Here is a 27,083-nt window from a genome sequence, read left to right as displayed (position 1 = left end):
CGCCAGGCCCAGAGCCCCACCCACGAGACGACGCCCCCGCGCTTCATTGGCCCTGGGCTCTGCTTCTAGGAGCCAATCAGAAGCTGCGACGAAGCCACGCCCAGGATCGGAGGGGTCTGGGCAAAGTCTGGCTGGACTTCTACTTGGGAGGAAAGCCTGAAGCAGACTTGTACATAACTGGGCATTTCCGTGCAGCGTGCAGGGTCTCGCCCATCACCCCAGAAAGCAGTGTACTTTAATGACAGAACACAAGGGACACTTAAAGGATATTGGGAGGAAGAATAAAATAAAATATTCTATCCCCAAGTTGGGCCTGCCCACGACTATATCCTAGTTACTCAGATGCCGAGTTTAGAGGATTGCCCTTCCGTTTAAAGCCTGCTGGAGCAGAGAAGTGAGAGAAACTCTTATCTCCTAGTTAATCACCGAAAAAGGTAGAAGTGGCACGGAGGCTCAAAAGGAGCTCTCGGATAGCACCTAGACCCAGAGTTCAAACCCCAAGACCAGCACGATAGATAGATAGACAGATAGGTAGGTAGGTAGGTAGGTACGTAGGTAGGTAGGTAGATAGGTAGGTAGATAGATAGATAGATAGATAGATAGATAGATAGATAGATAGATAGATAGATAGATAGATAGATAGATAGATAGATAGATAGATAGATAGATATCTCTATTAGATGTGTAGATCCTCCCCCTACCAGAAACATTGAGAAAGAATAGGGAGAGGAAGGCAGTAGAAATTTTTGTTAGGAAATGGAAAGGCTTGGAAAAAATTATATTAAGTGAAGTAAGCCAGGCCCAAAGAAACATAGGTCCCATGATTTCCCTTATTTGCAATATCTAGTATATGTCTGAGTCAAGCAGAAAAGGTCAGATAAGGTGATGTTAGGAAAATGAACCCTAAGATATGTATTCAAATGTTTTTTTTTCTTTCATAGGATTGTTTCTAACATGTGTTAGATTATTTCTTTGTTGCTATGTATGTCCCTCCCCCACAGTATAACCCCTGCTTTCAATGAATTTGATGTCGGTGTAATTTGTGGAGGGGAAGGGGAAAAACAAATCGTTTAAATAGGGATACAGGTGGACCCATTGCAACAATGAGATGTACAAGTCGTTATGTCAAAAACGAACTTTACAACTTTGGTGGCAGGGGGAGCAGGGAGGTTTGGGTGGGGGGAGGTAGGGGGGAGGATGGGAAGGGATGGGAAGGGGAAACAAAGGAGGAGGCTACAATGCTTGATAAGAAATGTACTCATTATCTTGCCCATGTAATTGTAACCCCTCTGTACAGTATTTTCACATAAAAAATAAAAATAAATAAATAAAAAGAAAAGGTTATATAATACGAGTCAAAAGAAATCGGACGTGGGCTGTTACAGCAGTGTAGGAATACTAGAATACTTAAAAATCTTGTTTGGTTTACCTCTGAGTTTCCCACAAGATTTTATTTTACTGCTAGAATCGAGGTGGGGGAGGAGGTGGAGGGGACGGGTGCATCCTTCCCCAGCTACCCAGCCACCCAGCCATCATTCCGGATAGCTTGGCCGCTGCACCCCATTCTCCTAAGAAAATTTTACTAGAAACATAAAGATCTCCTGGGCTTTTGTCCTACAAAGCAGCCTGCTAGGCTTAAGAGATTCATAAATGATAGTAGGCCTTTCTGGTCACAATACAGTCCAATATTTTCAGGGACAGGCCTTTAAATATCTGTAATGATCATGTTGTGTGAGATCCCAAAAAAGCCAAGCTGTGAGACCCGAAAGGATTGGGGGGTTTGAAAAGCCTTCTTTCTTTTTTTTTTTTTTTTTTTTGGTCGGTCGTGGGGTTTGAACTCTGGGCCTGAGCGCTGTCCCTCAGCTCTTCAGCTCAAGGCGAGTGCTCTACCACTTGAGCTACAGCGCCACTTCCGGTTTTCTGGTGGTTTATTGGAGATAGGAGTCTCACAGTCTCTCCTGCCCGGGCTGGCTTTGAACCGCGATCCTCAGATCTCAGCCTCCTGAGTAGCTAGGATTACAGGCGTGAGCCACCAGCGCCTGGCTGAAAAGCCTTCTTTCAACATACTCTCAGAACACAGAGAGTTTCCTGGAAGGGTAAGTAGTCCTGGCTTAACAGAATTCATATTTCTGTCCTGAGTGAGAGCTAATTCCACCCTAAACTTTCCACCCTAAACTTTCTGGGACCCTGAGGGTAGACTAAGGTTTATGCAAATTGTAAGCTGTTTACTGTTTAGCTCCATTCCCTAGATAAGGAAGCCAGCTACCACAAGTATACAAAAACATTGTCTCACCTCAATGTTTATACCTTACTTTCTGCACATCGTCCCCTATATGAAACCAATAAACACCTTGGTGAATGGAATCTCAGGCTCTGAAGCTGGCTTAAGACTATATAGTTCATGGGCTGGGAAGGTGGCTTAGTGGTAGAGCGCTTGCCTTGCATGTATGAGGCCCTGGGTTCGATTCCTCAGCACCACATAAGCAAAAAGAAAAAAGTCAGAAGTGGCGCTGTGGCTCAAGTGGTAGAACGCTAGCCTTGAGCTGAAGACCTGAGGGACAGCGCCCAGGCCCAGAGTTAAGGACCCACGACCAGACCCCCCAAAAAAGACTATAGCTCACCAGTTACCCCAAATCTAAATTCCATAGTCCCATCTCTGTTACTGCCTTGCTCTGGGTGGCAGTGAGTTAAGAGGTACCCAATGGATAGCAACAATAGTGGCTACAGACTACTTTATCTAAGGGCTGCCATTTGCATTGTGCTACATGATCATATCCACTGAAAATAAGCTATGCTGTATTAAAGGTGGAAGTAAATACTGTTGCCAGTGCAGGGAAAGCTATATGAAGTCATAGGTGCTTATGTGGGGTGTCCTACTTTCTATTTGCTTCCATTTATGATTTGATGAATCTGATAGAGAAGAGCACATTTGCCAAACTTTAGCAAATAGTTAATACAGCTTGTTATATATAATACTCTCTTCTAAGTGATTTTTTTTGGGGGGTCCGGTCATGGGGGTTGAACTCTGGGCCTGGGCACTGTCCCTCGGCTCTTCAGCTCCAGGCTAGCGCTCTACCACAGCACCACTTCCTGCTTTTTTCTTTTTGCTTATGTAGTGCTGAGGAATCGAACCCAGGGCCTCAAGCATGCAAGGCAAGCACTCTACCACTGAGCCACCTTCCCAGCCCCTTCTAAATGCTTTTTTGTCTCTTTCCTAATTTAAATCTTCCCTGTAATCTAGTAAGGTATGTATACAACCATTAGCTTCATTTTATAAGTGAAGAAACCAAGTTACAGAGTTAAATTGTTCAGGATCACAAAGCTAGTCTCTGGAGGAAATTCAGATCAAGACATTCTGGTGTCTTGGTAGATACCTGTCAAACTATTCCACAAAAGATCTAGATGCAACCTAATGCTGTTGGGGTGCTGATGGCTCATGCCTATAATTCTAGCTACTTAGGAGGTCTGAGATTTGAGCATTGCGATTTGGATCCGGTCATGGGGCCTGAACTCTGGGCCTGGGCACTGTCCCTCAGCTCTTCAGCTCAAGGCTAGCACTCTACCACTTGAGCCACAGTGCCACTTCTGGCTTTTTTCTTTTTGCTTATGTGGTGCTGAGGAATCGAACCCAGGGCCTCATGCATGCAAGGCATGCGCTCTACCACGAGCCACCTTCCCAGCCCTGAGCATTGTGATTTGAAGCCAACTTGGGCAGAAAAGTCTGTGAGACACATTTCCAGTTAGCAAGCAAAAAGTCAAAAGTAGAGGTATGGCTCAAGAAGCAGAGAAGCAGAGCACCAGCCTTGAGGGAGAAACCAAGCAACAGCACAAAGCTCTTAGTTCAAGCCCTAGTATAATGTTAATTTTTATCTTCACTGGCAGAGCTCCTGTCATGTATATACCTGAATTTATCCAATCACAGTAGATGAAGTGGAGCTTGGAATACAAAAATATAAATGCTACCCTAAGGGAGTTTTCCTCCATTCAATCAATTTTGTCTATAAGTATCTGATTGGACATAATTTAATATTTTTATGTGTTTTTTTAACTTGTGCCAGTACTAAGCTTGAACTCATGGCTTTGAGATGTGAGCTTTTTTTTTTTTTTGCTCTACCTTGGCTTATATCACTTAAGCCACACCCCCATTTCCCAGTGAAGATAGAATATGTTTCCATCCCCAGCAAGGGGAGATGAACTTTCCCACAGTGGGACAGACAGGGGAAGAGGTGTGTGAAAATCTGTTGCAATTTGGCAACTTGTGAAGTTGGAGAGGTTGAAGGAGAGCATTGAGAACAGCTTTTTCGATTTTATGTCTTCTACCCAGAGTCAGTAAATCTTCCAAAGGACGGTAGGAACTCTAGTAAGGCAAGTTACTGTGGTTTTAGTGATTGGCGGTTGGCCAAGTAACGGTTTTACCTGTCGTCCTCCGGGCTCTGTCCACCTTCCAGAACCATTAGGTTCTTTCCCAGTCCTTGACCCTATAAGGTAAGGTCTCCTTCGCCTGGGCCAGGCATCCCAGCGCTCAGATCTGCACAGCTTGGTGGCTCCACAAGGCCCAAGCTGCCATCAGATCCTGGTATGAACAGAGGCGAGGGTCCGGCGAGCGGAGGCAACTTTGTCCCTGATCCCAGCTGCTCTGAAGCCCTGGGCGGGAATGCCAGGTTGGCCGATGGTCACGCTGGGCTTCACACCCCCATCAGGTCCCCAAATTTCCTTTTACTTTTTAATAATGGTAAAGACAGAGCCGGGCGCCGGTGACTCACCCCTGTAATCCTAGCTACTCAGGAGGCTGAGATCTGAGGATGGAGGTTCAAAGCCAGCCCGGGGCAAGGAAAGACTATGAGACTCTTATGTCCAATAAACCACCAGAAAACCTGAAGTGGCGCTGTGGCTCAAATGGTAGAGCGCCAGCCTTGGGCTGTAGAGCTGAGGGACAGCGCCCAGGCCCAGAGTTCAAGACCCAAGACCAACATGGGGTGGGAGAGGAGGGGGAAAATTGTGAAGACAAGAGCCACGGTGTTTTGGGCCCATGTGCCCTCCGTGAATGATTTCTGATGATGCGTTTGTTCGTTCTTTGGGTATATGCTTCCTTCCAGAGTTCCAACATTTCAAATATCTAAAAGTGTACTTTTGTCATTTGTGAACAACACAATTACCTCTTTTTCTTTTTCAGAGCTGGGGGTGGAACCCAGGACTTAAATATGCTAGGCAAGTGCTCTAACAATTGAGCTACACCCCAGCCCCCCAAAATTATCTTGATTTATCTTATACTTTTTTTGTTACTTTCTTTGATTAATCATAAACTGTATTATGAAATTATATCTTTTTGATGCTTATCTTCTATGTGTATATGAAGAATATATGCCACTTCTCAAGTGGTAGAGCGTTAGCCTTGAGCTGAAGAGCTGAGGGACAGCGCTCAGGCCCAGAGTTCAAGTCCCATGACCGAACAAAAAAAAAAAAAAAAAGAGTATATGTCACTTAAACTTACTCATATATATGTACGTAATAGCCACATATGTTTAATTACATATAATTTTTACATATATGCAATAATCCTTTTGTTATCTGCATGGGATCAGTATATGGCTTTGTACCTTTGTTTGCAACCAAACACCTTTTTGTTAAAAGCCTTGAGCTCTTTACTCATTATTTGCTGACTTCCTTCCTTCTAAAGCTTTTGTATTTTCTTTTCCCCTTCAATGACTCTTCAATATACTTTTTCTACATTGATTTCTTTAATCTTTTGTTTGTTTTGTGGGGGTTGAGTCAACCTGCTAAGCACATACCACACTATTACACCCCTTAGTCCACTTCTCCATGATGTTTTCCTTCCTTCCTTCTTTGTTCATCTGCTTGTCTTTTCTTCCTTCTCTCCTTCCTTTTTTTCTTTTAACATGCTAATCAAGCTCTCTACCAATTGACCAACATCCACAATTCTTGCTTTTTTTAGTTCCTCAAACGAGGTCTTTGCCCAGGCTAGCTTCAAACCAATATCTCCAATATTCAAACCAATGTCTCCAAGTAATTGAGATTAAAATTGTGTGGATCCACTTCTGTCCCCTTCATATTTTCTGTGTGCGTTTTCTTCTTATAGTCCAAGGTTAACAGGTCCCAAAGCGCATTTGTTCCTTTTTTTAAAACATTTTGTCAGTCATGGGGGCTCGAACTCATGGCTTAGGTGCTGTTCCTGAGCTCTTTTGCTCAAGGTTAGTGCTCTGCAACTTTGAGCCACAGTGCCACTGGTTTTCAGGTGGTTAATTGGAAATAAAAATCTCATGGATTTTCCTGCCTGGACTGGCTTTGAACCACAATCCTCATATCTTAGCCTCCTGAGTAGCTAGAATTACAGGCATGAGCCACTGGCACCTGGCTTCTCATGTATATTTTTCTTTCTCACCTTGACGATTGACTATAACTAATATTTTATGTTAATGCTTTATGTTAACATGTTAAGATGGTCATTAATAATGATAAGAAATTTAAATATGGTTATAATCATATATCTTACCTAATTTTTGACATATTATACAATTTTTCTTAGCATTATTTACCTAGGATTATAATTTCATGAGCATGATTTTAAATTAGGTTAAAACAAATTAAAGAATACTATAATTGAGAAATTTCTTTTATACAATAGAAAATAATATCTACCTATATAAACTCAATAAATACTCCTTACACATTTCATTTATTCTTTATTTTCTTACAGGTTTCAGAGACTCTTAAAGCTGACAGAGTTGAATATGAAAATTCAGAGCTTAGTTTCCATGGAGATTAAAAAGCCAGAAGATTTGAATTATATAAGTTTTCATACTAAGATAGAGGTAACTTTTATACTGGGAGATGTTGGCTTTTGCTTACAGATAATCATTACTTCTTAGAACGCAATTCAAATTAGTATAAAATTATTTGTAGTTCAACCTGGTACCAGTAGCTCACATCTCTAATTCTAGCTTCCCATCAGGCTGAGATCCAGAAGATTGAGTTTTAAAGCCAGCCCAGGTAGAAAAGTCATCAAGACTCTCTTCTCCAAAATAACCAGCAAAAGCGTGGCTGGAGGCATGGCTCAAGTTGTAGAGCACCATCTAAGCAAGCAAGTTGAACAAGTGTGAAGTCCTGAGTTTATACCCTGTTACCAAAAGGGAAAAAAGCAGTATAGGAGAAGATTATAGGGTTATCAGGATCAAATCAGTTACATTAATCAGTCTTATTTTCAAAATCTTATTCCAGAAGGCATTTATTGGTACAGGCCAAAATAATTCAATATGATGTCCCAAAATGTCTTTTAGACATTATGAGATATGAAGAGGGAGGCCAGGATTAAGAGACTTTCTACCAAGAAGTGACTTAGAATAATTTTTTTTTTTTTTTTTTTTTTTGTCGGCCGTGGGGCTTGAACTCTGGGCCTGGGCGCTGTCCCTCAGCTCTTCAGCTCAAGGCGAGCGCTCTACCACTTGAGCTACAGCGCCACTTCCGGTTTTCTGGTGGTTTATTGGAGATAGGAGTCTCACGGTCTCTCCTGCCCGGGCTGGCTTTGAACCGCGATCCTCAGATCTCAGCCTCCTGAGTAGCTAGGATTACCGGCGTGAGCCACCGGCGCCCGGCCAATAATTTTATAAAGAAAAGACCTGAAGCAATCATAAAAAAATAATATAAGATCAAGTACAAATATTTTATGACAAAGATGAAGAATGTGATAAAATATGCTTGTGGCTCCTGGTGCTATTTGTTAATTTTCTGAGTAATTCAGCAGTACATAAGATTATATTTAATCACATACAGATTAAATTTAATGTTTTATATTAGAATGTACTGGATTTGTGTTAGATTATTGTCACTGTATTGCCTTCATTCCCATACTATATAATTTATACAGATTGATGATGTTAAAGGTAAAGTGGAAGATAATCTTCAAATAGCCCACCTTTATATGGAAAAAAACTTTAATCTCCTCAGCCTGAGATATCATCATCATTTATGAAAACTTTACAAAGGAAATGTGAAAAACTAGAGAAGAATCAAAAGAAGGAAGAAGAAATAGGAGACCTAAAAAGTCATAGAAAGAGAATATGGTAGGTGATGACATTTAACTTGGTGGGAAAGTGTTTTCCTAGTATGATTAAGGCCTTTGGTTTAATCCCTTGTGATGGAAAAATAAAGAAAAAAAAGAAAAAATATGTTACGACATGGCCAAATAGAGCACTGTAAATTGGAGATTGAAAAAGAGCAATACAGCATTTAATGGCAGTATTTGAAACAAGTGAGCGTATTAATGAGTACAATGCATCTTGATCAGTGTCATCCCTTTCATAGTTTCCCCCACCTCTCCGACCACCACCCATATCCTTTATTTACCTAGTTCCATTGAATTTTGTATATTAAATATTATGACTATGTTTGCCCTTTCTCCATTTGTCTACCCCTCTCCTCTTGACCACGCCTTGACATCATAGTTCCAACTTCTTTTTTTTTTTTTGGTGGGTCGTGGGGCTTGAACTCTGGGCTTCGGTGCTATCCCTCAGCTCTTCAGCTCAAGGAGAGCACTCTACCGCTTGAGCCACAGTGCCACTTTCGGTTTTCTAGTGGTTTATTGGAGATAAGAGTCTCACGGACTTTCCATGCCCGGGCTGGCTTTGAACCGTGATCCTCAGATCTCAGCCTCCTGAGTAGCTAGGATTACAGGCATTAGCCACTGGCACCCGGCCATAATTACAACTTCTTAGCATTCATTTTGTTAAAACACTAAGTTAGTTGTTCAAAGGAGTTACACTATTGAATTCTTCCCCTGCATACACCATACTTTGATATTTGTGTTCATATGCAAAATAACTTGTATATATTTACACACACACACACATATATATATAGTTTAGATCTAACTTCCACATATGAGAGAAAATATGTATCATTTGTGTCTGAGCCTGAACAATTTCACTTAACATCATTTTATACAGGTCCATCCATTTCCCTACAAATGATATAATAATATTTTTCCTTATGGATGAAGACTTTTCTCAACTGTATAGGTATTTAGTGGAAGAGCTTTGGGAGAATAGATGATAATATTACATTGGTAATTCTTTAAGTCTTTTTTTTGGGGGGCGGGGTCCGGTCGTAGGGCCTGAACTCTGGGCCTGGGTGCTGTCCCTCAACTCTTGAGCTCAAGGCTAGCACTCTACCTGAACTCTGGGCCTGTGTGCTGTCCCTCAGCTCTTCAGCTCAAGGCTAGCACTCTACCACTTGAGTCACAGCACCACATCTGGCTTTTTTTTTTCTGCTTATATGATGCTGAGGAATTGAACCCAGGGCCTCATGCATGCAAGGCAAGCGCTCTACCACTGAGCCACCTTCCCAGCCTGTTCTTTAAGTCTTAGAATATGAGCCCGGCACTGGTAACTCAAGTCCGTGATCCTAGCTACTCAGGATGCTGGCATCTGAGGATCTCACGATTCAAAGCAAGCCTGGGCAGGAAAGTCCGTGAGACTCTTATCTCCAATAAAAACCAGAAAACTGGAAGTAGTGCTGTGGCTCAAGTGGTACAGTGCTAGCCTTGAGCTGAAGAGCTGAGGCATAAAAAGCCCAGGCCAGGGGCTGGGAAGATGGCTCAGTAGTAGAGCGCTTGCCTTGCAAGCCTGAGGCCCTGGGTTCGATTCCTCAGCACCACATAAGCAAAAAGAAAAAAGCCGGAAGTGGCGCTGTGGCTCAAGTGGTAGAGCGCTAGCCTTGAACTGAAGAGCTGAGGGACAGCGCCCAGGCCCAGAGTTCAGGCCCCACGACCGGACCCAAAAAAAAAAAAAAGCCCAGGCCAACTTCAAGTCCCACAACTGACCAAAAAAAAAAAAAAAAAAAAAAAAAAAAAGAAAGAAAAAGAAAAAAGAGGGTGCTGGGAAGGTGGCTCAGTGGTAGAGCACTTGCCTTGCATGCTTGAGGCCCTGGGTTCGATTCCTCAGCACCACGTAAACAAAAAGAAAAAAGCCGGAAGTGGCGCTGTGGCTCAAGTGGTAGAGCGCTAGCCTTGAGCTGAAGAGCTGAGGGACAGCACCCAGACCCAGAGTTCAGGCCCCATGACTGGACCCAAAAAAAAAAAAAAAAAAAGAATGTGATTTATTTCTAGGCTTCTGTGGCTCACATCTGTAATCCTAGCTATTCAGAAGGCCAAGATCTAAGGATCATGGTTCAAAGCCAGCCTGGCAGGAAAGTGTGTCAGACTCTCTAATTAACCAGCAAAAACTCATAAAAGTGGAGCTGTGGCTCAAGTGTTAGCGCATTAGTCTTGAGCAAAACAGCTCACAGACACCACCCAAGCCTCAGGACAAGCACAAAAAAAAAAAAAAAAAGCAAAAAAAAAAATAATATGATTTACATTTTACATACTATTTTTAAAACTAGCAAAGCAAGATTAATAGAAAGTACACCACTAAGAGTAATAGCAGGCTTGAACGAAGTGGCTCAACTTTTTTAGTGGTCATATAAGATTCCCCCCCCCCCCCCTTCCAGTCCTGGAGCTTGAACTCTGGGCCTGAGCACTGTCCCTGAGCTTCTTTTGCTCAGGGCTGGTACTCTATCTCTTGAGCCACAGGGCCACTTCCAGCTTTCTCTTTATGTGGTACTAAGGAATCAAACACAGGGCTTTATGCATGCTATGGTAAGCACTCTACCACTGAGCCATATTCCCAGCCCCTATTAGATTATTTTTAAAAGGTTTTTCCATCTGGTATTGAATTGCAGACTTATCTGGAATGTTGTAACAGAAATACTACAGAAAACAATCTTTCCAAATATTGAAAAGAGATTTGTCTTCATATCTAAAATTTGTGAAGGCACTGGATAACACATTGCTATTAAAACCACAAAGTATTTAAGTATGCTCAGTTGCTATGCTAGATTCTGTCTGGCATTAATCAAAGGGGAACATGTTTATATAAAACATTTATAGGGCTGGGAAGTTGGCTCAGTGTTAGAGTGCTTGCCTTGCATGCATGAGGCTCTAGGTTCGATTCTCTAGTACCACGTAAGGAGAAAAAGCTGGAAGTGGCGCTGTGGCTCAAGTGGTAGGGTGCTAGTCTTGAGCTGAAGAGCTGAGGGACAGTGCCCAGGCCCAGAGTTCAGGCCCCACAATCAACAAAGAAAAATAAATTAAATAAATAAACATTTATAATTAATTCTTTAGTGTATATTGCATGCAAGGCAAGCCACTGAGCCACCTTCCCAGCCCCTACGTAGATTCTTTAAATCAATCTATTTAAATCAAGAACACTCTTGATGTTGATGCTGGCAATGTTGTTTGCAGTATTCCTATACATATCATCATTAACTCAACAACTATAATTAGCTAAATGTTTCCCAGAGAGTCCTAATTTCTGAAAAGAAAGTTGGAATTAAAGAATCTTATATTGCTATTTCTTTCCTTGTTTCCAAGTCTAGAAAGTCATAAACTAAAGAAACTCAAGTTTGAAAATTGCCACTGATTGTATATGTGTGTGTGTGCTCCAGTTCTGAGGCTTGAACTCAAGCCCTTAGTTTTTTGTTTTTTTTTTTTTTTTGTCAGTCATGGGGCCTGAACTCTGGGCCTGGGCATTGTCCCTCAGCTCTTCAGCTCAAGGCTAGTGCTCTACCACTTGAGCCACAGCGCCACTTCCGGCTTTTTTTCTTTTTGCTTATGTGGTGCTGGGGAATCAAACCCAGGGCCTCATACATGCAAGGAAAGCACTCTACCACTGAGCCACCTTCCCAGCCCCAAGCCCTTAGCTTTTTTTGCTCAGGCTGTCATACTATCACTTGAGCCACAGCTCTTTTTTCTGGCTTCTTGTTGGTTAATTGGAGATAAGAGTCTCATAGTGTTTCATGTTAGAGCTGCATTTGAATCACAATCTTCAAATCTCAGCCTCCTGAGTAGTTGGGATTACAGGCATGAGCGATAGGCACCCACCTATATATTTCTGTTTTACAAAAACATTTCTGAAATATATGTGTCCATATTAATAAATGACTGCTCATAAAATAAATGACTACTCATAATTTTTTTTTTTTTACCAGTTCTGGGGCTTGAACCTTGAGTCACAGCACACCACTTCCGTTTTTTTCTGTTTATGTGGTACTGGGGAATTGAACCCAGGACTTCATGAATGCAAGGCCAGCCCCTACCACTAAGTCGCATTCCCAGCCTGACTGCTCATAATTTAGACAGCAGAATATTATAAATCTTTTGTCAGTAGTATTTTTGTAAGTCAATATTACTTTCTCCATTTACATACACGGTACTGAAGAAATTCATGACATACAACAAAAGTTAAATCTGCAGCTTTATAAAAGTAGAGAACTCAAGAGAGCTCATTTTAAGAAAAATTCTATTAAAGTGAAAGAAACTAAACTTTTGCAAAATGAGAGGTTTTGCTAAGAATCAAAAAGCCAAATGGTTTAATCTTTTATTAATGAAATAAAACATCACTTTCTGAAGTAATATATATTTAATAGACCATTGTTAAAATTGTACTTTTTAATCACATTAATCTAAAGAGCATTACATTTATTTTGTCTGTATTTACTAAAGTTAAAATAAGTAGGAATTGTGGCATTATTTTTATTTTTTAAATTTTTTTGGTGTGTGATTATTTTTTTGGGGGGTGGGGGGGTCCGGTCGTGGGGCCTGAACTCTGGGCTTGGGCGCTGTCCCTCAGCTCTTCAGCTCAAGGCTAGCACTATACCACTTGAGCCACAGCGCCACTTCCGGCTTTATTTTTCTTTTTGCTTATGTGGTGCTGAGGAATCGAACCCAGGGCCTCAGGCATGCAAGGCAAGCGCCCTACCACTGAGCCACCTTCCCAGCCCCAGTGTGTCATTATTTTTATACACAATCCTTATGCCTACTCTCTAAATATTTTACTTAAAGGTCATAATCACCCAGAAAATAATGCATGATATATGATAATGTCTCGGTTAAATAAAACAAATAATTTGGCTTATTTCAGATGCAGCAGGGGTTGGAAAAAAGTATAACTAGAGAAGTACAAGAAGGTATGTTATCGACACATAAATTATATTTAGACAAATTGATTTCTTTTTTTTTAATTTAATTTTATTTGTGAACATACTGTACAGAGGGGTTACAATTACATGGGCAGGATAATGCATACATTTCTTACCAAGCATTGCAGCCTCCTCCTTTGGTTTACCTTTCACATCCCTTCCCAGCCTCCCCCCTCCCCGCCAAGACAAATTGATTTCTAAAATAAACTGCAAACAATATCACAAATAACACTGCTTTCCTTCAGTCGATAGATTCTACAATAAAAATTTTTCTTTCTCAAATCAAATGAAAGATATAGAAACACAAATGTTCATAATATAAGAATATCAATGTTCAACAGCTTTAAGAAACAACAACCACTTCAAAAAGGCTTAAGTATCTATTTTTTTGCTTCACTATTTTCTTAACTTCTACATCCCTGTAAAACTGCCCCCAGCACACTAAAACTGCTCAGGAAAACAAAAGCACTATCAACTTCTCAGGCCAACCCTCCATCCGGACTCATTTAGTAATTTACTCAAACCCTTACAGAAATTATCCTGTCACCCAAGACAGGCCATTATTTATGTTGTCATTGGTTTACCATATTCCAAATTTGTTCCAAGTTACCTTGTTCCAAATTCCTTAGAAACACACACACACACACACACACACACACACACACACACACACACACACACACACACACACACACACACACACACACACACACACACACACAGTGTGTCTTTTCTCCTGCTGGCTCTCACTCTCAGACAATCCCCATTTTACAGTCCTGTCATTTTTTGTTTGTTTGTTTTTTAACATCTAGAGTCCACATATGAGAGAGAACATGTGATTTTGGGTCTTCTCAGTCTGGCTTCTTTCACTTAACATGATGATCTAGATGTCCATCAATTTTCCTGCAGATGATTCCATTTGATATTTATTAACAGCTGAATATCACTCTATTGTTTATGTAAACCACATTTTCTTTATTCATTGGCCAAAGGATGCCTAAGCTGATTCCATAGTTTGACGATTGTAGATAGTGCTGCAAAAACATGAATGTGCAAGTGCTTCTATTTTATGATGATTTATATTCCTCTGGATATTTGACCACCAGTGGTATAGCAGGGTCACTCAGTCGTTCTTTTTTAGTATTGTTGTTGTTGTTGTTGTATCTTTTGTCAGTCATGGGGCTTCAACTCTGGGCCTGGGTGCTGTCCCTCAGCTCTTCAGCTCAAGGCTAGCACTCTACCACTTTGAGTTTTCTGGTGGTTTATTGGAGATAAGAGTCTCACAGAGGGGCTGGGATGGTGGCTCAGTGGTAGAGCGCTTGCCTTGCATGCATGAGGCCCTGGGTTCGATTCCTCAGCACCACATAAGAAAAAAGCCGGAAGTGGCGCTGTGGCTCAAGTGGTAGAGCGCTAGCCTTGAGCTGAAGAGCTGAGGGACAGTGCCCAGGCCCAGATTTCAGGCTCCACGACCGGACCACCCCCCCCCACCAAAAAAAAGAGTTTCACAGATGTTTCCTGCTCAGGCTGGCTTTGAACTGCAATCCTTAGATCTCAGATTCCTGAATAGGATTACAGGAATGAGTTACTGGTGAGCTCAGCTCCTTTTCAGTTTTTTAAAGAACCTTCATACTGATTGTCATAGTGGTTATATTAATTTTCATTCCCACTAACAGTTTGTATGAGTTCCTTCTGCCTTCCCTGCATCTTCACTAATATTTATTGTTGTCATCCTGATGATTGCCATTCTGATGGATTGATGTTTTCATTTTCGTTTATAGCTAAAGATGTTGGATATTTCTTCATGTATTTATTGACTTAATTGTACTTCTTTTGAGAATGGTTCACTTATTTACCCCTTTATTAAATGCATGTGTTGTTTAGACGTTTATTTTTTGGAACTTTATATATTCTATATATGAATTCTTTATCCAATGGATACCTGGCGAAGATTTTCTATTATTCTATAGATTGTGTCTAGATTCTAGTAGTTTCCTTTGTAATGCAGAATCTTTTAAAATTGATGGGGAGTATCATTTGTCAATTCTTGCTCTTATTTACTGAGTGATTAGTCCTTTTCAGAAAGTCATTACTTATGCCTACATGCCCTATGTTTTCCTCTAGAAGTTTTGAAGAACTTTGATGTATTTTGAATTTTTATTGAGGGTGAGAGGCATTTAGATTGTTCCCCTACATGTAGAAGATATGAGCACTGTTGTTGAAGAGACTGTCTTGTCTTCAACATATGCCTTTGCCTTCTTTGTTGAAAAATCAAAGGGCTATAGTTATTTGAGGTTATCTCTAGATATTTTATTCCTTTTATGTCTGGTTTTGTGCCAGTACCAGGCTGATTTGTGGACAATACCTTGAATTCAGGTAGTGATGACTCAAGCATTGTTCTTTTCTTATCATAACTCCTCCCTCCTTCCCCCTCCCTCCCACCGAGTCGTGGGGCTTGAACTCTGGGCCTGGGCACTGTCCCTGAGCTCTTCAGCTCAAGGAGAGCCATCTACTACTTGAGCCACAGTACCACTTCTGGTTTTCTGGTAGTTAACTGGAGATAAGAGTCTCAAGGATGTTCCTACCTGGGCTGGCTCTGAACCGTGATCCTCAGACTTCAGCCTCCTGAGTAGCTAGAATTACAGGCGTGAGCCACCAGTGCTCAGTAATATGTATATTTTTTACCATAAAACATGTGTGTTTTTACAATATAAATAGGCATGTTTTTACAATATAAGTTCTGGTGATGAAAAATATATTTTTCTTGACAGCTTCTGCTGAACTTGAATCTGGACACTTTACAGCTTCTCCCCTAAGATCTACTAGTACTTTAGGAAGTGCACAAGAATATGTAGAGATTTTGAAGGAAACAGGTATGATATTGAAGATACCATTTCATTTGAATTCTTGATGCAACACTGTTTCCCATTAAATGTATAATGTGAAAACTTTACTGAAGAAAAGTACTTCTGTATCATATATGTATGATAATATATAAAATATATTAAACATTTTTGGCATTGATAACTTTTCAGCCAAATTTACAAATGAAAACCAGTATGCTTGAGTTTTATGTACGCTAGGGCCCTAATGACAGTTGTTCAAATAGCACCCAAACAAACAAATGTTAATATATTGATGGAGTTAGTAGTATCTCTTTAGTGATGACTTGCTTGTATTTTCCAATTTTTTTTTTTTTGGTTGGTTGTGGGGCCTGAACTCAGGGCCTGGTGCTATCCCTCAGCTCTTCAGCTCAAGGCTAGTGCTCTACCACTTGAGCCACACTGCCGTTTCTGGCTTTTTCTGCGTATGTGGTGCTGAGGAATTGAACCCAGGGCCTCATGCATGCAAGGCAAGCAGACTACCACTGAGCTACCTTCCCAACCCCCATAATTTCCAATTTTTATCACTATATGTGATGCTACAAATTTAGACTACCAAATTATAGCTCTACTGGCACTGTAGACATTGTCATCAAGAGTGTCATCAAGTTTATCGAATTTTAAGCACTAATTTATAGTTCTTTCCTCATGGAGAAGCCATATGTACTCAAGGCTTTTCACCTCTTTTTTGTTGTTTATCATCTTTGGTTAACTTTTTGGAAACGGCCTTCAAAATTAGAGCAAAGTTCCAAGTTGTACATAAGACACTGTCCTTTCTGAACCATTTGAGTATAAATTGCTAAATTAATCATTATCCCTATTATCTTACTATTTCCTCCAAGTCAGGACTTTATACTAACTACAGTAAAATCTTTATCATCAAAAAGGCAACAACTAATATATTCTATCATTTGGTCCTCAGCTTCTGTTCAAGATTTGCTGCAGTGATTGTCCTTTATAGCAAAAGGATCTCATGCAAATGCATGGACTGCACTCAGTTGTACTGCTGAGATTCCTGCAGTCTGGAACACTTCCTCATTTTTTTCCTTGAGTGTCATAACCTTGAATCTTTTATGATAGATTTCATGTAATGCCTCTCAGTAGGAATTTCCTGATATCTCATGATGATGATACCAAAAGCTAACATTTCTTTGACAAGAGTATATCAAAAGTAATTTATACTCATGTGACTATAATTTATACTTAATCACTACTGATGATGTTAACATTGATTGCTAAAGGTGGCATCTGCTGGAAGAAGCTGCAAGGCTTAGGCCTCTTTACTATTGCTTGAGTTTTAAAAATATCTTTTTTTTTTGGCTGGTTCTTGGCCTTGAACTCTGAGGCCTGGGCACTGTACCTAAGTTCTTTTTTTTTTGGGGGGGGGGTGGAGTCCGGTCGTGGGGCCTGCACTCTGGGCCTGGGCGCTGTCTCTCAGCTCTTCAGCTCAAGGCTAGCGCTCTACCACTTGAGCCACAGCACCACTTCCGGCTTTTTTCTTTTTGCCTATGTGGTTCTGGGAATCGAACCCAGGGCCTCATGCATGCAAGGCAAGTGCTCTACCACTGAGCCACCTTCCCAGCCTCTACCTAAGCTCTTTTTAAGCTCAAGGAGAGCATTCTCCCACTTGAGCTACACTACCACTTCTGGCTTTTTCTGGATTAATTGGAGATCAGAGTCTCAGGGACTTTCTTGTTCGAGCTGGCTTTGAACCATGATCCTCAGATCTCAGCGAGTGGCTAGGATTATAGGCAAGAGCCTCCAGCTCCTAGATAAAAAGATCCTTTTATACATTCACACCCATCTCATATGAGTCTACTAGTTAATGTTACATTAGAGTTAATTAGAAGTGACAAAGACAGCATAACTTTTCAAAAACTTTGAACTATGTTCTAAGTTTTGCTAAAGAAAATAGAAAGTAAGAAAAGTACAAAAAATCTTCATTGTAATTACAGTTTAGAATACAAAAGGCTAGGACCTGGAGGCATGACACAATTGGTAGAGCACTAACCAATAAGCAAAAGCATTAAGTACTGAGTTTAAGTCCTGATCTCAGACAGAAAAAAAAAAAGTGGGGAGAATACAAAAGATGAATTGATGAATAATTCTTTGGTCTACTCAGATACAGAGGAGAAGTAACCTCTGTTACTGAGGTTTTCTCTCATGGCCCATAATTGCATTTTTTGGAAAATCATTGTCCAAGGATGAGAAAGTGGCCTTGTGTCAATGAAGATTTGGGTAGGCTTACCAGATGCATTGAAAGTCTCTCAGGACTTTCCTCCTAATACATATAGTCACATAGGGAGCTACAGAGGTTCCTTTATATTCTCAGTCAAATATGGTCAAAAGTTGTCCTTTCAGATTTGATCTTGGCTCCCTTTGGAGGTGAGGACAAGCCTTTTTTCAAACTTTTGCTTGCATATGGGACAGGGTGTCTTTGGTAGTTATCATCTTTGAGGGCATTCTTGGCCCCAATTCCCAGATTGTCTGTAGTTGAAACATACTTCTTCATTTCGGGCCATCAGGGGAGTGATTCCTGAGTGACTTGAAGGCATTATGGCTCCTTGGAGAGTGGTTCAAGAATTGGCTTGTCTTCTATCTAGCCTTTGTTCTTGTCTCTCTCATCAGGTTCCCTGTATCTGTCTTCCCCTGCCGGATCTAGGTTGTTAAAGATCAAGAGAATGCATCTAGCAGTTGAGTATGAGAGTCTTGGGGCCCAGAGCTAACTTTCATAGCTTCTCCTAACGCCAGAGGCTGACAGTCTCCTCCCTACACAAAATGAGTCCCCACTATAATTATCCCTTCTGTGGAAGTAGGGGCCAGTATTTGTATATTTCCTGATGTCTTCTGCAGTCACCTCTTGAAGTGAACATAGAAAGAAGGATGGTTGAATGGGTGAGACCTGTCCAGGCACTGAAGGACAAAGGTGCTTGTAGAGAGGTAATTGTTCCAAAGCCTGGTAAGGGATGCCTTAGGTCAATGATCACAAAATGGTTCTGTACTCACAGCAGGAGTAGAGGTGGGATTTGAGGCTCAAAAGCCAGTGAGGACTTTAAAATTAAGTTGCATCTTCCTAAGGAGAACTGATGGCATAAGTCAGCTTTGTCCCTCAGGGCCATAAAGGCCTACACATAAGGTATTTCAAACCATTTGCTCTGCCCTTTTTCAGAGAAAATCTAGTTGCAGAACAGCATTGCAATTTTTTTGCCAGTCTTGGGACTTGAACTCAGGGCGTAGGCACTGTCCCTGAGCTTCTTTTGCTCAAGGCTAGCACTCTACCAATTGAGCCACAGCACCACTCTGGGCTTTTTCTTTTATGTGGTACTAAGGAATCAAACCAGGGCTTCATGCATGTTAGGCAAGCACTCTACCACTAAGCCACATTCCCAGCCCAGCATTGCAATTTAAACTCCTATTTTTGAACCCAAATTCTCTATTTTACTCTGGAGCCAAGCTACATGACAGACATGGATTAGAGCTTTCTTCTTGAGGGAGTCCCTGCTCAGGCTGAGACCTTTAAAAGTGAGTAGGAGGAATAATTGTTAGGTAGGACACTATGGAAGGAAAGAACTAGAAAACAATCCCAAAGGTCAGCTTACAGAATCTGATGCTGAGGAGGGCCACCGATGTGAAGAATCTATGAAGGGGGCAGAAAATACTAATATCAAATTAGTGTCCAGATCAAATAAGTGTTTATAAACTGTGATGAAAATAATACAGTTAGAAGCCAAGTCCTGGAACCTGCTCTGCTGGGATTCAGAGAGCCCTGTCCAGCTGGTCCACACCTGGATCCTTTCCCTGCAGGTCCACCAGGATGAGCACCAAGACTCTACCCCCACTCCTGCAGCTGGCAAGGCAGAGCCTGCTGATGAATCAGGCCTTGGCTATCTCTGCTCTTCAGGACCTACCTGTGGGGCTCTTCCCTTCACTGTTCATGGAGGCTTTTGCTGGGAGTTGCACTGAGGTCCTGAAGGCCATGGTGCAGGCTTGGCCTTTCCCCTACCTCCCTTTGGGAGCCCTGATAGAGACACCAGACCTAGAGGTCCTACAAGTTGCCCTGGATGGGCTTGATATGCTGCTTGTCCGAAAGTTTCAGCCCAGGAGATGGAAACTACAGGTGCTAGATCTACAGAATGTGCACCAGAATGTCTGGACCATGGGGTACATAGCCATGGATGGAGCTTTCTCTGCAGAGGCTCTGACTGAGAAGCCTGCAGCAAATCACAGGCCAGGCATGGAAGTGAAGCATCCTTTAAAGGTATTAATAGATTTTAGCATAGAAAACCATACCAAGGATGAATCCCAAGCCTACCTGTTGCAGTGGGCCAGGAAGAGAAAAGACTTAGTCCAGCTGTGCTGTAAGAAGCTGCAGGTTCTATCAGGCTCCATCTATAAAGTTCTGAGAGTTCTGCATGTTGTGCAACTAGACTGCATCCAGGAGCTGGTGGTGGATGATTTCTGGCATCGGGAGACAATGAAAAAATTTGTTCCTTACCTGGGCAAGATGAGTAACCTTCGGATACTTTCCTTCTCTAAGATGAGTGCAGAATTTTATCTTTCCCGCTCTAAGAATGCATGGTATTCCTACAAATACGCTGTTCATCTGCAGAAGCTGCACAATCTCCAGGAGCTTTACATGCATGATGTTTTTTTCCTTTATGGAAAGCTGCACAAGATCCTCAAAAGTCTGATGCCCTTGCAGATTCTCTCTCTGAGTTCAAGTCCACTTAAGGAATCGGACTTGAGGCATCTGTCCCAGTGTCCCAGCATCAGTCATCTCAAGCATCTGTATCTGAAGAATTTCTCCATGGAAAAGCTCAGTCCTGATCCTCTCTGAGTTCTGCTAGATAAAGTGGCCAGCACCTTGGAGACTCTGGTATTAGAGCACTGTGAGATCATGGATGCACAACTCACTGCCATCTACCAGCCTTGAGTCACTGTTCCCAGCTCACCTTGTTCAGTTTCTATGGGAACCACATCTCCATGGCTACCCTGGAGAACCTGTTGAACCACACAGCCAGGCTGAGCCAATTAAGCCAAGGACTGTATCCTGCCCCTCTTGAGAGCTATCACCCTGAATGTTGTTACTGGGGTAAAGTTGATTATGAGAGATTTTCCCATGTCCTTGCTAAGCTGGTACAGGTACTGAGGGACATAAGGCCATCCCATAAGATCCAGATCTGTACTTACTCCTGTCATTGCCAAAAAAAGCGTCAGTTCTATAGCCTAGGGCCCAATGGCAACTGGGTAGTCACAGAGGAGTATTGTTATGCAGGTGTTACTTGTTCTTCTCATCTTCCTGTCTAGTTGGGTGGGTCTATCCTGTGCTTTGTTCTAGGCATTTAGAAATGAAACTTAGGATGCAGGTGCATCCTAGTGGGGAAACAGCATGGTGTCAGTGTGGATGTGAAAAGGAGACAAGAAGGTCCAGGGCACAGTCTTAGAGGTAAAATGTGAACTGTGGAGTTGAAGGGGAATTTATTGCATTTTTTTGGGGGGGAGGTCCGGTCGTGGAGCCTGAACTCTGGGCCTGGGCGCTGTCCCTCAGCTCTTCAGCTCAAGGCTAGTGCCCTACCACTTGAGCCACAGTGCCACTTCTGGCTTTTTTTCTTTTTGCTTATGTGGTGCTGAGGAATCAAACCCAGGGACTCATGCATGCAAGGCAGGCACTCTACCACTGAGCCACCTTCCCAGCCCTTGAAGGGGAATTTAAAGAGGTGTGTTTTGGGCTCACATATTAAATCAATGTCTATATAGTAGCCCTAGCCATGGCTAGATTTAAACAATAGTCAGACATAGCATGATCTCAGCGTTAACCTCTGGAGTCCTTCATGATCAGTTCACATGAGTTGACCTGGGTGGTTAAGGGTACCTTGGTGTGGAATCTTAAGTAGAGCTGGATTTGCCTTGGAAAGCTACACAAGGAAGTTTCTATTACCCAACTCATTGTATAGGCATAGTCAGGTCCTGAAGAAACTTCTTAATATGTACAATTTAACATATACTGATGCATAAATAAATAAACAGATGAATAAATGAGTGAATCATGAGAAACTGAGCATGGTGGGACATACCAATAATCCTAGGACTCTGGAGGAACATCATGTGTTCAAGGCCCACCTGGGATACTAAGCCAAGACCCTGTTTCAAAAAATTTAAAATAAGTTACCAAAAAAAAAAAGCAAATAATTGCATCAGGTGTAGTTATATTTGCCTATAATTTCATCGTTTGGGAGACTGAGTTTTAAAATGTGTAAAATGTTTTTAAATGTAGTTAAATGACAACAGGAACTCTATATTATAAAACAGATTTTTCTTAGAATGACTTAAGTAGGATTTTTAATGAAGAACTGAAAGTGATAGTTGAGTGTGGTCAACATGCCTGTAATCCCAGAACTTGGGAGGCTGAGGTAGGATTATGATGAGTTCAAGGCCAGCCTGGAACATGAAAAGTTAATTCCTGGGACTTAAAAGTACTTCAGTAGGCAGAGATGGGGTTCCTCAAAGTTGAAAACTGCACATCACGGCAGGGTACTGATGGCTCATGCCTGTAATCCTAGTTACTCAGGAGGCTGAGATCTGAGGATGGCAGTTCAAAGCAACCCCAGGCAGGAAAATCCATTAGATGCTTATCTCCAATTAACTACCCTCCCCCAAATAAGACAAAGAAACATAGGAAATGGTGTGGCTCAAGTGATAAAGCACTAAAATTGAACCAAAAGCTAAGGGACAGCACCCAGGCCCTGAGTTCAAGCCCCAGGACAGGTACAAAACAAAACAAAAAGCCTTGCATATCACTTAGCACTTTGACTATGAACATGCTCCCTCTAACCACTCATACTTACTGGCCAAAATCAGGGGCCATATAAAGGTCAAGATAAGCTTGGTTTAGAGATTATACATGAAATTCTCTACTAAAATGTTTTGGTTTTTTTTTTAATACATGCTGCTTTTTTTAAACTGCTATTTTTAATAGAAAATTTAGATCTTATAATGTACTGAAAATCATTATGCAGTTCGTTATTAACAATAACACAGCATCTCTAGAAATCTATTAGATATGTGTCTTTTATCTACAGTCTCAGGAGAAAAAAAAGTATAATAAATGGCCTAGAAGGTAAGAATTGTATTTCATAGAAAAAATAATTTGACAAAATGTTTATTTAAAATATTAACACTGAGATATTTGAATAATCCAGGGGAATTTCTTGTGAAATTTACAGTAAGGAAAAAGAGAAGTGAAATGGTAGTAAGTTGTATCATCACCTGTTTCAGCAACAGGTAAACTGTCATGAAAGGAGTTGAATTATTAATTCCATGTCAAGAAATTCTTAGAAAGTGAGAAAAGAGGGAATGAAGAATGAGAAAAGGCTGCTGTGTCGATTGCTGCAAAATGGATAGAACTGGAGATCACCATATTGAATAAGATAAACCATGCTCAGGAAAAATACTGCAATCTTTTCATATATGGAATCTAGACCTAAAAAATAAAAATATAACTGTAAAATTGGGATTGTTTGGAAGATCGGTAATCAGAGGGAAGGGGGAGTGACAGATATGAATCTAATTGAATGTGTGTGTGTTTGTGTGTGTGAAAACAACATATTGAAACCCACTAAAAATTAGGGGGGGGGAGTTAAGACAAAGTAATGTATTTTGGTCAAAGTACATTTTATCAAATATCACAATGGGACCTCCTTGTCCAATTAATTTGTGCTAAAAAATATCTTTAAAAGGAAAAACTGAGCTAGGAGTGACTCAAGTTGTATAGTACTGTCTAGCAAGCGTAAAGCCAAATATCAAACCCCAGTGCCACAGAGAAGAAGAAAGAAGAAGGAGAAAGAAGAAGAAGAAGAAGAGGAGGAGGAGAAGGGAGGGAGGGAAGGGACGAGGGGAAAGAGGGGGAGGAGGAGAGAGGAAAGAAAGGTTGAAAGGACAGGGAATAAATGATGCAGGGTGAGTAAACAATGTAGTTTTTTTTTTCCCTAGTCTTGGGCTTGAACTCAGGGCCACTTCTGGCTTTTTCTGTTTGTGATACTGAGGAATTGAACCCAGGGCTTCATGCTTGCTAGGCAAGCAATCTGCCACATTCCCAGCCCAACAATACAGTTTTTTTTTCTATTTTTTGTCGGTCATGGGGCTTGAACTCTGGGCCTGGGAGTCCCTCAACTCTTCAGCTCAAGGCAAGTGCTCTACCACTTGAGCCACAGCACCACTTTGGTTTTCTGCTGGTTTATTGGAGATAAGAGTCTCACGGACTTTCCTGCCCTGCTGGCTTTGAACTGTGATCCTCAGATCTCAACCTTCTGAGTAGCTAGGATTACAGGCATGAGCCACTGGCACCTGACCACAATAGTTCTTTAATAATAAAAAGATTGGCAAGGTATTAAAATACTGGAAGAATATAAAGTGAGCTCCCAGTTCCAAAACGTAGGAGAGGGAAACTGTTCTTTTCTTACTGTCCTTCTCAGACAAAGACGTTAAATACTGATTTATTTACCATAAATCTAAACATTATGTGGTCAGCTATACATGTGTATAAATATTCCATGAAATGTTGCTACCTCACAGCACAGCATCATAGAGGCTAAAATAAAACAACAGCAAAAAAAAAAAAAAAAAAGAGTAGTATTTGCCTAGAACTTTGATCCTAGCTTCTCAGGAGATGTGAAGTTGAGGCTTGAAGTCACCCCAAGCAGAAAAGTCAGTTGAGACACTGCAATTAGCCCAACAAAAAGCCCAGAAGTGGAGCTGTGGCTCTAGACCTGAGTAAAAACAAAAAAGCCAAGCCAGTGTGTGAGGCCCGGAGTTCAAGGCCCAGTACTGGCACAAAGCAAAACAAAGCAAAGCAAAAAAGAACCCACATCAAATCAACCGAATACAAGTTCTACCTGTCAGCATTAAGTTTGGTGCATTCATGACACTTATCTCCCTGACAACTGCTCAGATGTTTACTGGGCTTTCTAAGGGCAATGACCACCACAGTTTTATTATTTGAGTGCGCTAAGCAGCGCTGGGGAGAAACGCAGAAAACAACCTCACCTGTGGAGGCAACTGCAGAAGGCCTGTCAAATTCAGCCTCCCTCGATGGGGTGTCCCGGTAACCTACCGGCGGCTGACTCGTTCAACTCATGGAAATCCTGTGCAAGGATGGGACCAATGCTGAGCCCCCCAGCCCCACGACTCCAGGTCTGTTTCGCAGACCTGTCCCCCAACAACCGCTCCGACAGCACCCCCACCCCAGCTTCCCCGGTCCCAGGCCCACCCCGACCTGGGGGCCGCGCCGGGCCACTCCGGGGCTCGCGGCTCTCGGCCATCCTGGGCAAGCAGCCATGGACGTTCTTATCTGTCTAGAAGCCACGTCAGGGGATCAGGGGACGGGACCGGAGGAGGGTCCTCCGTGCAGCGGCCGCGGTAGCCAAGGTCATGCCCGGGTACCACGGCTGAAGAAAGAAAAGCATTGGCGGCTGGAAGACCTCGGGCTCCCCGGGAGGGAGCTGAGCGAGTGCAAAGCGCGCCGAGGCACAGCGGGCCTGGGGCCCCGCCCACTAGATCTGGAGTCCCGCCCACCAGACAACGCTCCCAGAGCCTCATTGGTCGAGAGGAGCGCGTCGCTTCTTGTAGCCAATCAGGAGCTGTTGTCTAGGAGGTGAAACCACGCCCCGGATAAGGGCGGGACTCTGGGCCCAAAACCAACCTGGTTCTGAACTTGGGTAAAAGCACGTTGCACCGTGGTCCAGAGTTTACAAAACTGGGAAAATTTTTGTAAAACATGCCGTCTCCATACAATTTGCCAGACCCATCATCCCCGGAAGCTCCAGAACACAACATTTTAGCTTTCCTTACACAAAGGAAAAAACAGGGACCCTCAAAGAACACTGAGGGGGAAGAAAATCAAGTATGTTAAACACTTCTCTTCTCTCTCCACCCCCCCACCCCTCCCCATCCCCGTCCCAAACATTGAGAGCAAAAGAAGAAAATAGGAATAGGATGGGAATGAGCAAACACTTGTGATCACTGCAGTGCTCTAGTTCTTTAGAATATTTTGAACCAAACGTTAAAATGTTAGTATTTACTAAATTATGAATGGTGAAACATAGTTACTATGTATTCTGAAAACCCACAAGGTATGATAAGCAAATCAAGAATTTTACTAGGTTCATGGACAAGGCTGGCAACTAGCAACACGTGAACAGAACAGAATAATTCTGGATAATAGCTTATTTTGGCTATTTAATAGTGTTCAATTATGTGATATGTTAGTTCACAAGGCTGAAAATCCTCTATTAGTCTTTGAAGACTTTGCTTTGTTACCTTGCTTTTTGTTAAAGTGCTGAGTATACTAGAATTTATACTTTTAAAGGGGATTACTTCCACTAGTAACGTATGTGCACATGTGCGTGTGTGCACACATGTGTGTGTGGTACTGGGATTATGGTTTCATGCTGGCTGGCTTGCTCAGCTCTGTCACTTGAGCCACACACATCCTGCCCTGATTTTTGTTGATTATTTTGGAGATGGATCCTAATGGACTTTCCTACCCAAGGTCGGTTTTAAACTGTGATTCCTGGGGCTGGGAAGTTGGCTCAGTGGTAGAGCACTTGCCTTGCATGCTCGAGGCCCTGGGTTCGATTCCTCAGCACCACATAAGAAAAAAAAAAGCCGGAAGTGGCGCTGTAGCTCAAGTGGTAGAGCGCTAGCCTTGAGCTGAAGAGTTGAGGGACAGCACCCAGGCCCAGAGTTCAGCCCCACGACGGGACCCAAAAAAAAAAAAAATAAATAAATAAGCTGTGATTCCTCAGGTCTCAAGCCTCGTGAGTAGCTGGCATTACAAGTGTGAGCCAAGAGTACTCAGCCATACCAGTAACTTGTTGAAACTTTAAAATTCTTAGAATAGGATGCATGCATGCATTAATGGAAATTTATGACCAAAGTTGACCAATTTTACTTTCCTCCCCATATCCTTACCTGCTTAGAAGCATTAAGAAGCATAGAGAAGCTGGGCACCAATGACTCATGCCTCTAATCCTAGCTATTCTGATCTGAGGATCAAGGTTCAAAGTCAACCCAGGAGACTTTTATTTCTAATTAATCACCAATAAGGGCAGAAATGGAGCTGTGGCTCAAATAGTAGAGTGCCAGCCTTGAGTGAAAAAGCTAGCTGGGCACCGG

At 42.0% G+C, this 27,083-nt stretch overlaps 1 protein-coding gene, 1 long non-coding RNA gene and 1 other non-coding gene across 5 annotated transcripts; 2 read left to right on the top strand and 1 right to left on the bottom strand.

Annotated features, from left to right (window-relative positions):
• Window positions 1-4,516: 4,516 nt before the first annotated feature.
• LOC138805569 (uncharacterized) lies at window positions 4,517-23,385 on the top strand. Of its 3 annotated transcripts, none has more exons than XR_011365587.1 (6): window positions 4,517-4,700; window positions 6,716-6,830; window positions 7,883-8,078; window positions 12,975-13,020; window positions 15,801-15,902; window positions 23,187-23,385. It is a non-coding gene; the product is annotated as an uncharacterized lncRNA (long non-coding RNA). The 3 variants fall into 3 exon arrangements; XR_011365588.1 differs by lacking the exon at window positions 4,517-4,700 and adding an exon at window positions 5,150-5,208 and having other exon boundaries at window positions 7,963-8,078; XR_011365586.1 differs by lacking the exon at window positions 4,517-4,700 and adding an exon at window positions 5,150-5,208.
• Trnaa-ugc (transfer RNA alanine (anticodon UGC)) lies at window positions 17,423-17,486 on the bottom strand. Its single transcript has one exon. It is a non-coding gene; the product is annotated as a tRNA-Ala (tRNA).
• On the top strand, window positions 19,726-21,218 carry LOC138806184 (PRAME family member 12-like). Its single transcript, XM_069991727.1, is given in 3 exon segments — window positions 19,726-20,671; window positions 20,759-20,827; window positions 20,830-21,218. Coding segments are annotated over 3 exon segments (1,404 nt in total).
• Window positions 23,386-27,083: the final 3,698 nt, after the last annotated feature.

Source organism: Dipodomys merriami, unplaced genomic scaffold (genome assembly GCF_024711535.1).
Source record: "Dipodomys merriami isolate MVZ:Mamm:240054 unplaced genomic scaffold, mDipMer1.0.p SCAF_4, whole genome shotgun sequence".
In the NCBI taxonomy this organism is placed as follows: Eukaryota; Metazoa; Chordata; class Mammalia; order Rodentia; family Heteromyidae; genus Dipodomys; species Dipodomys merriami.
This window is presented reverse-complemented; position numbering and strand designations above follow the sequence as displayed.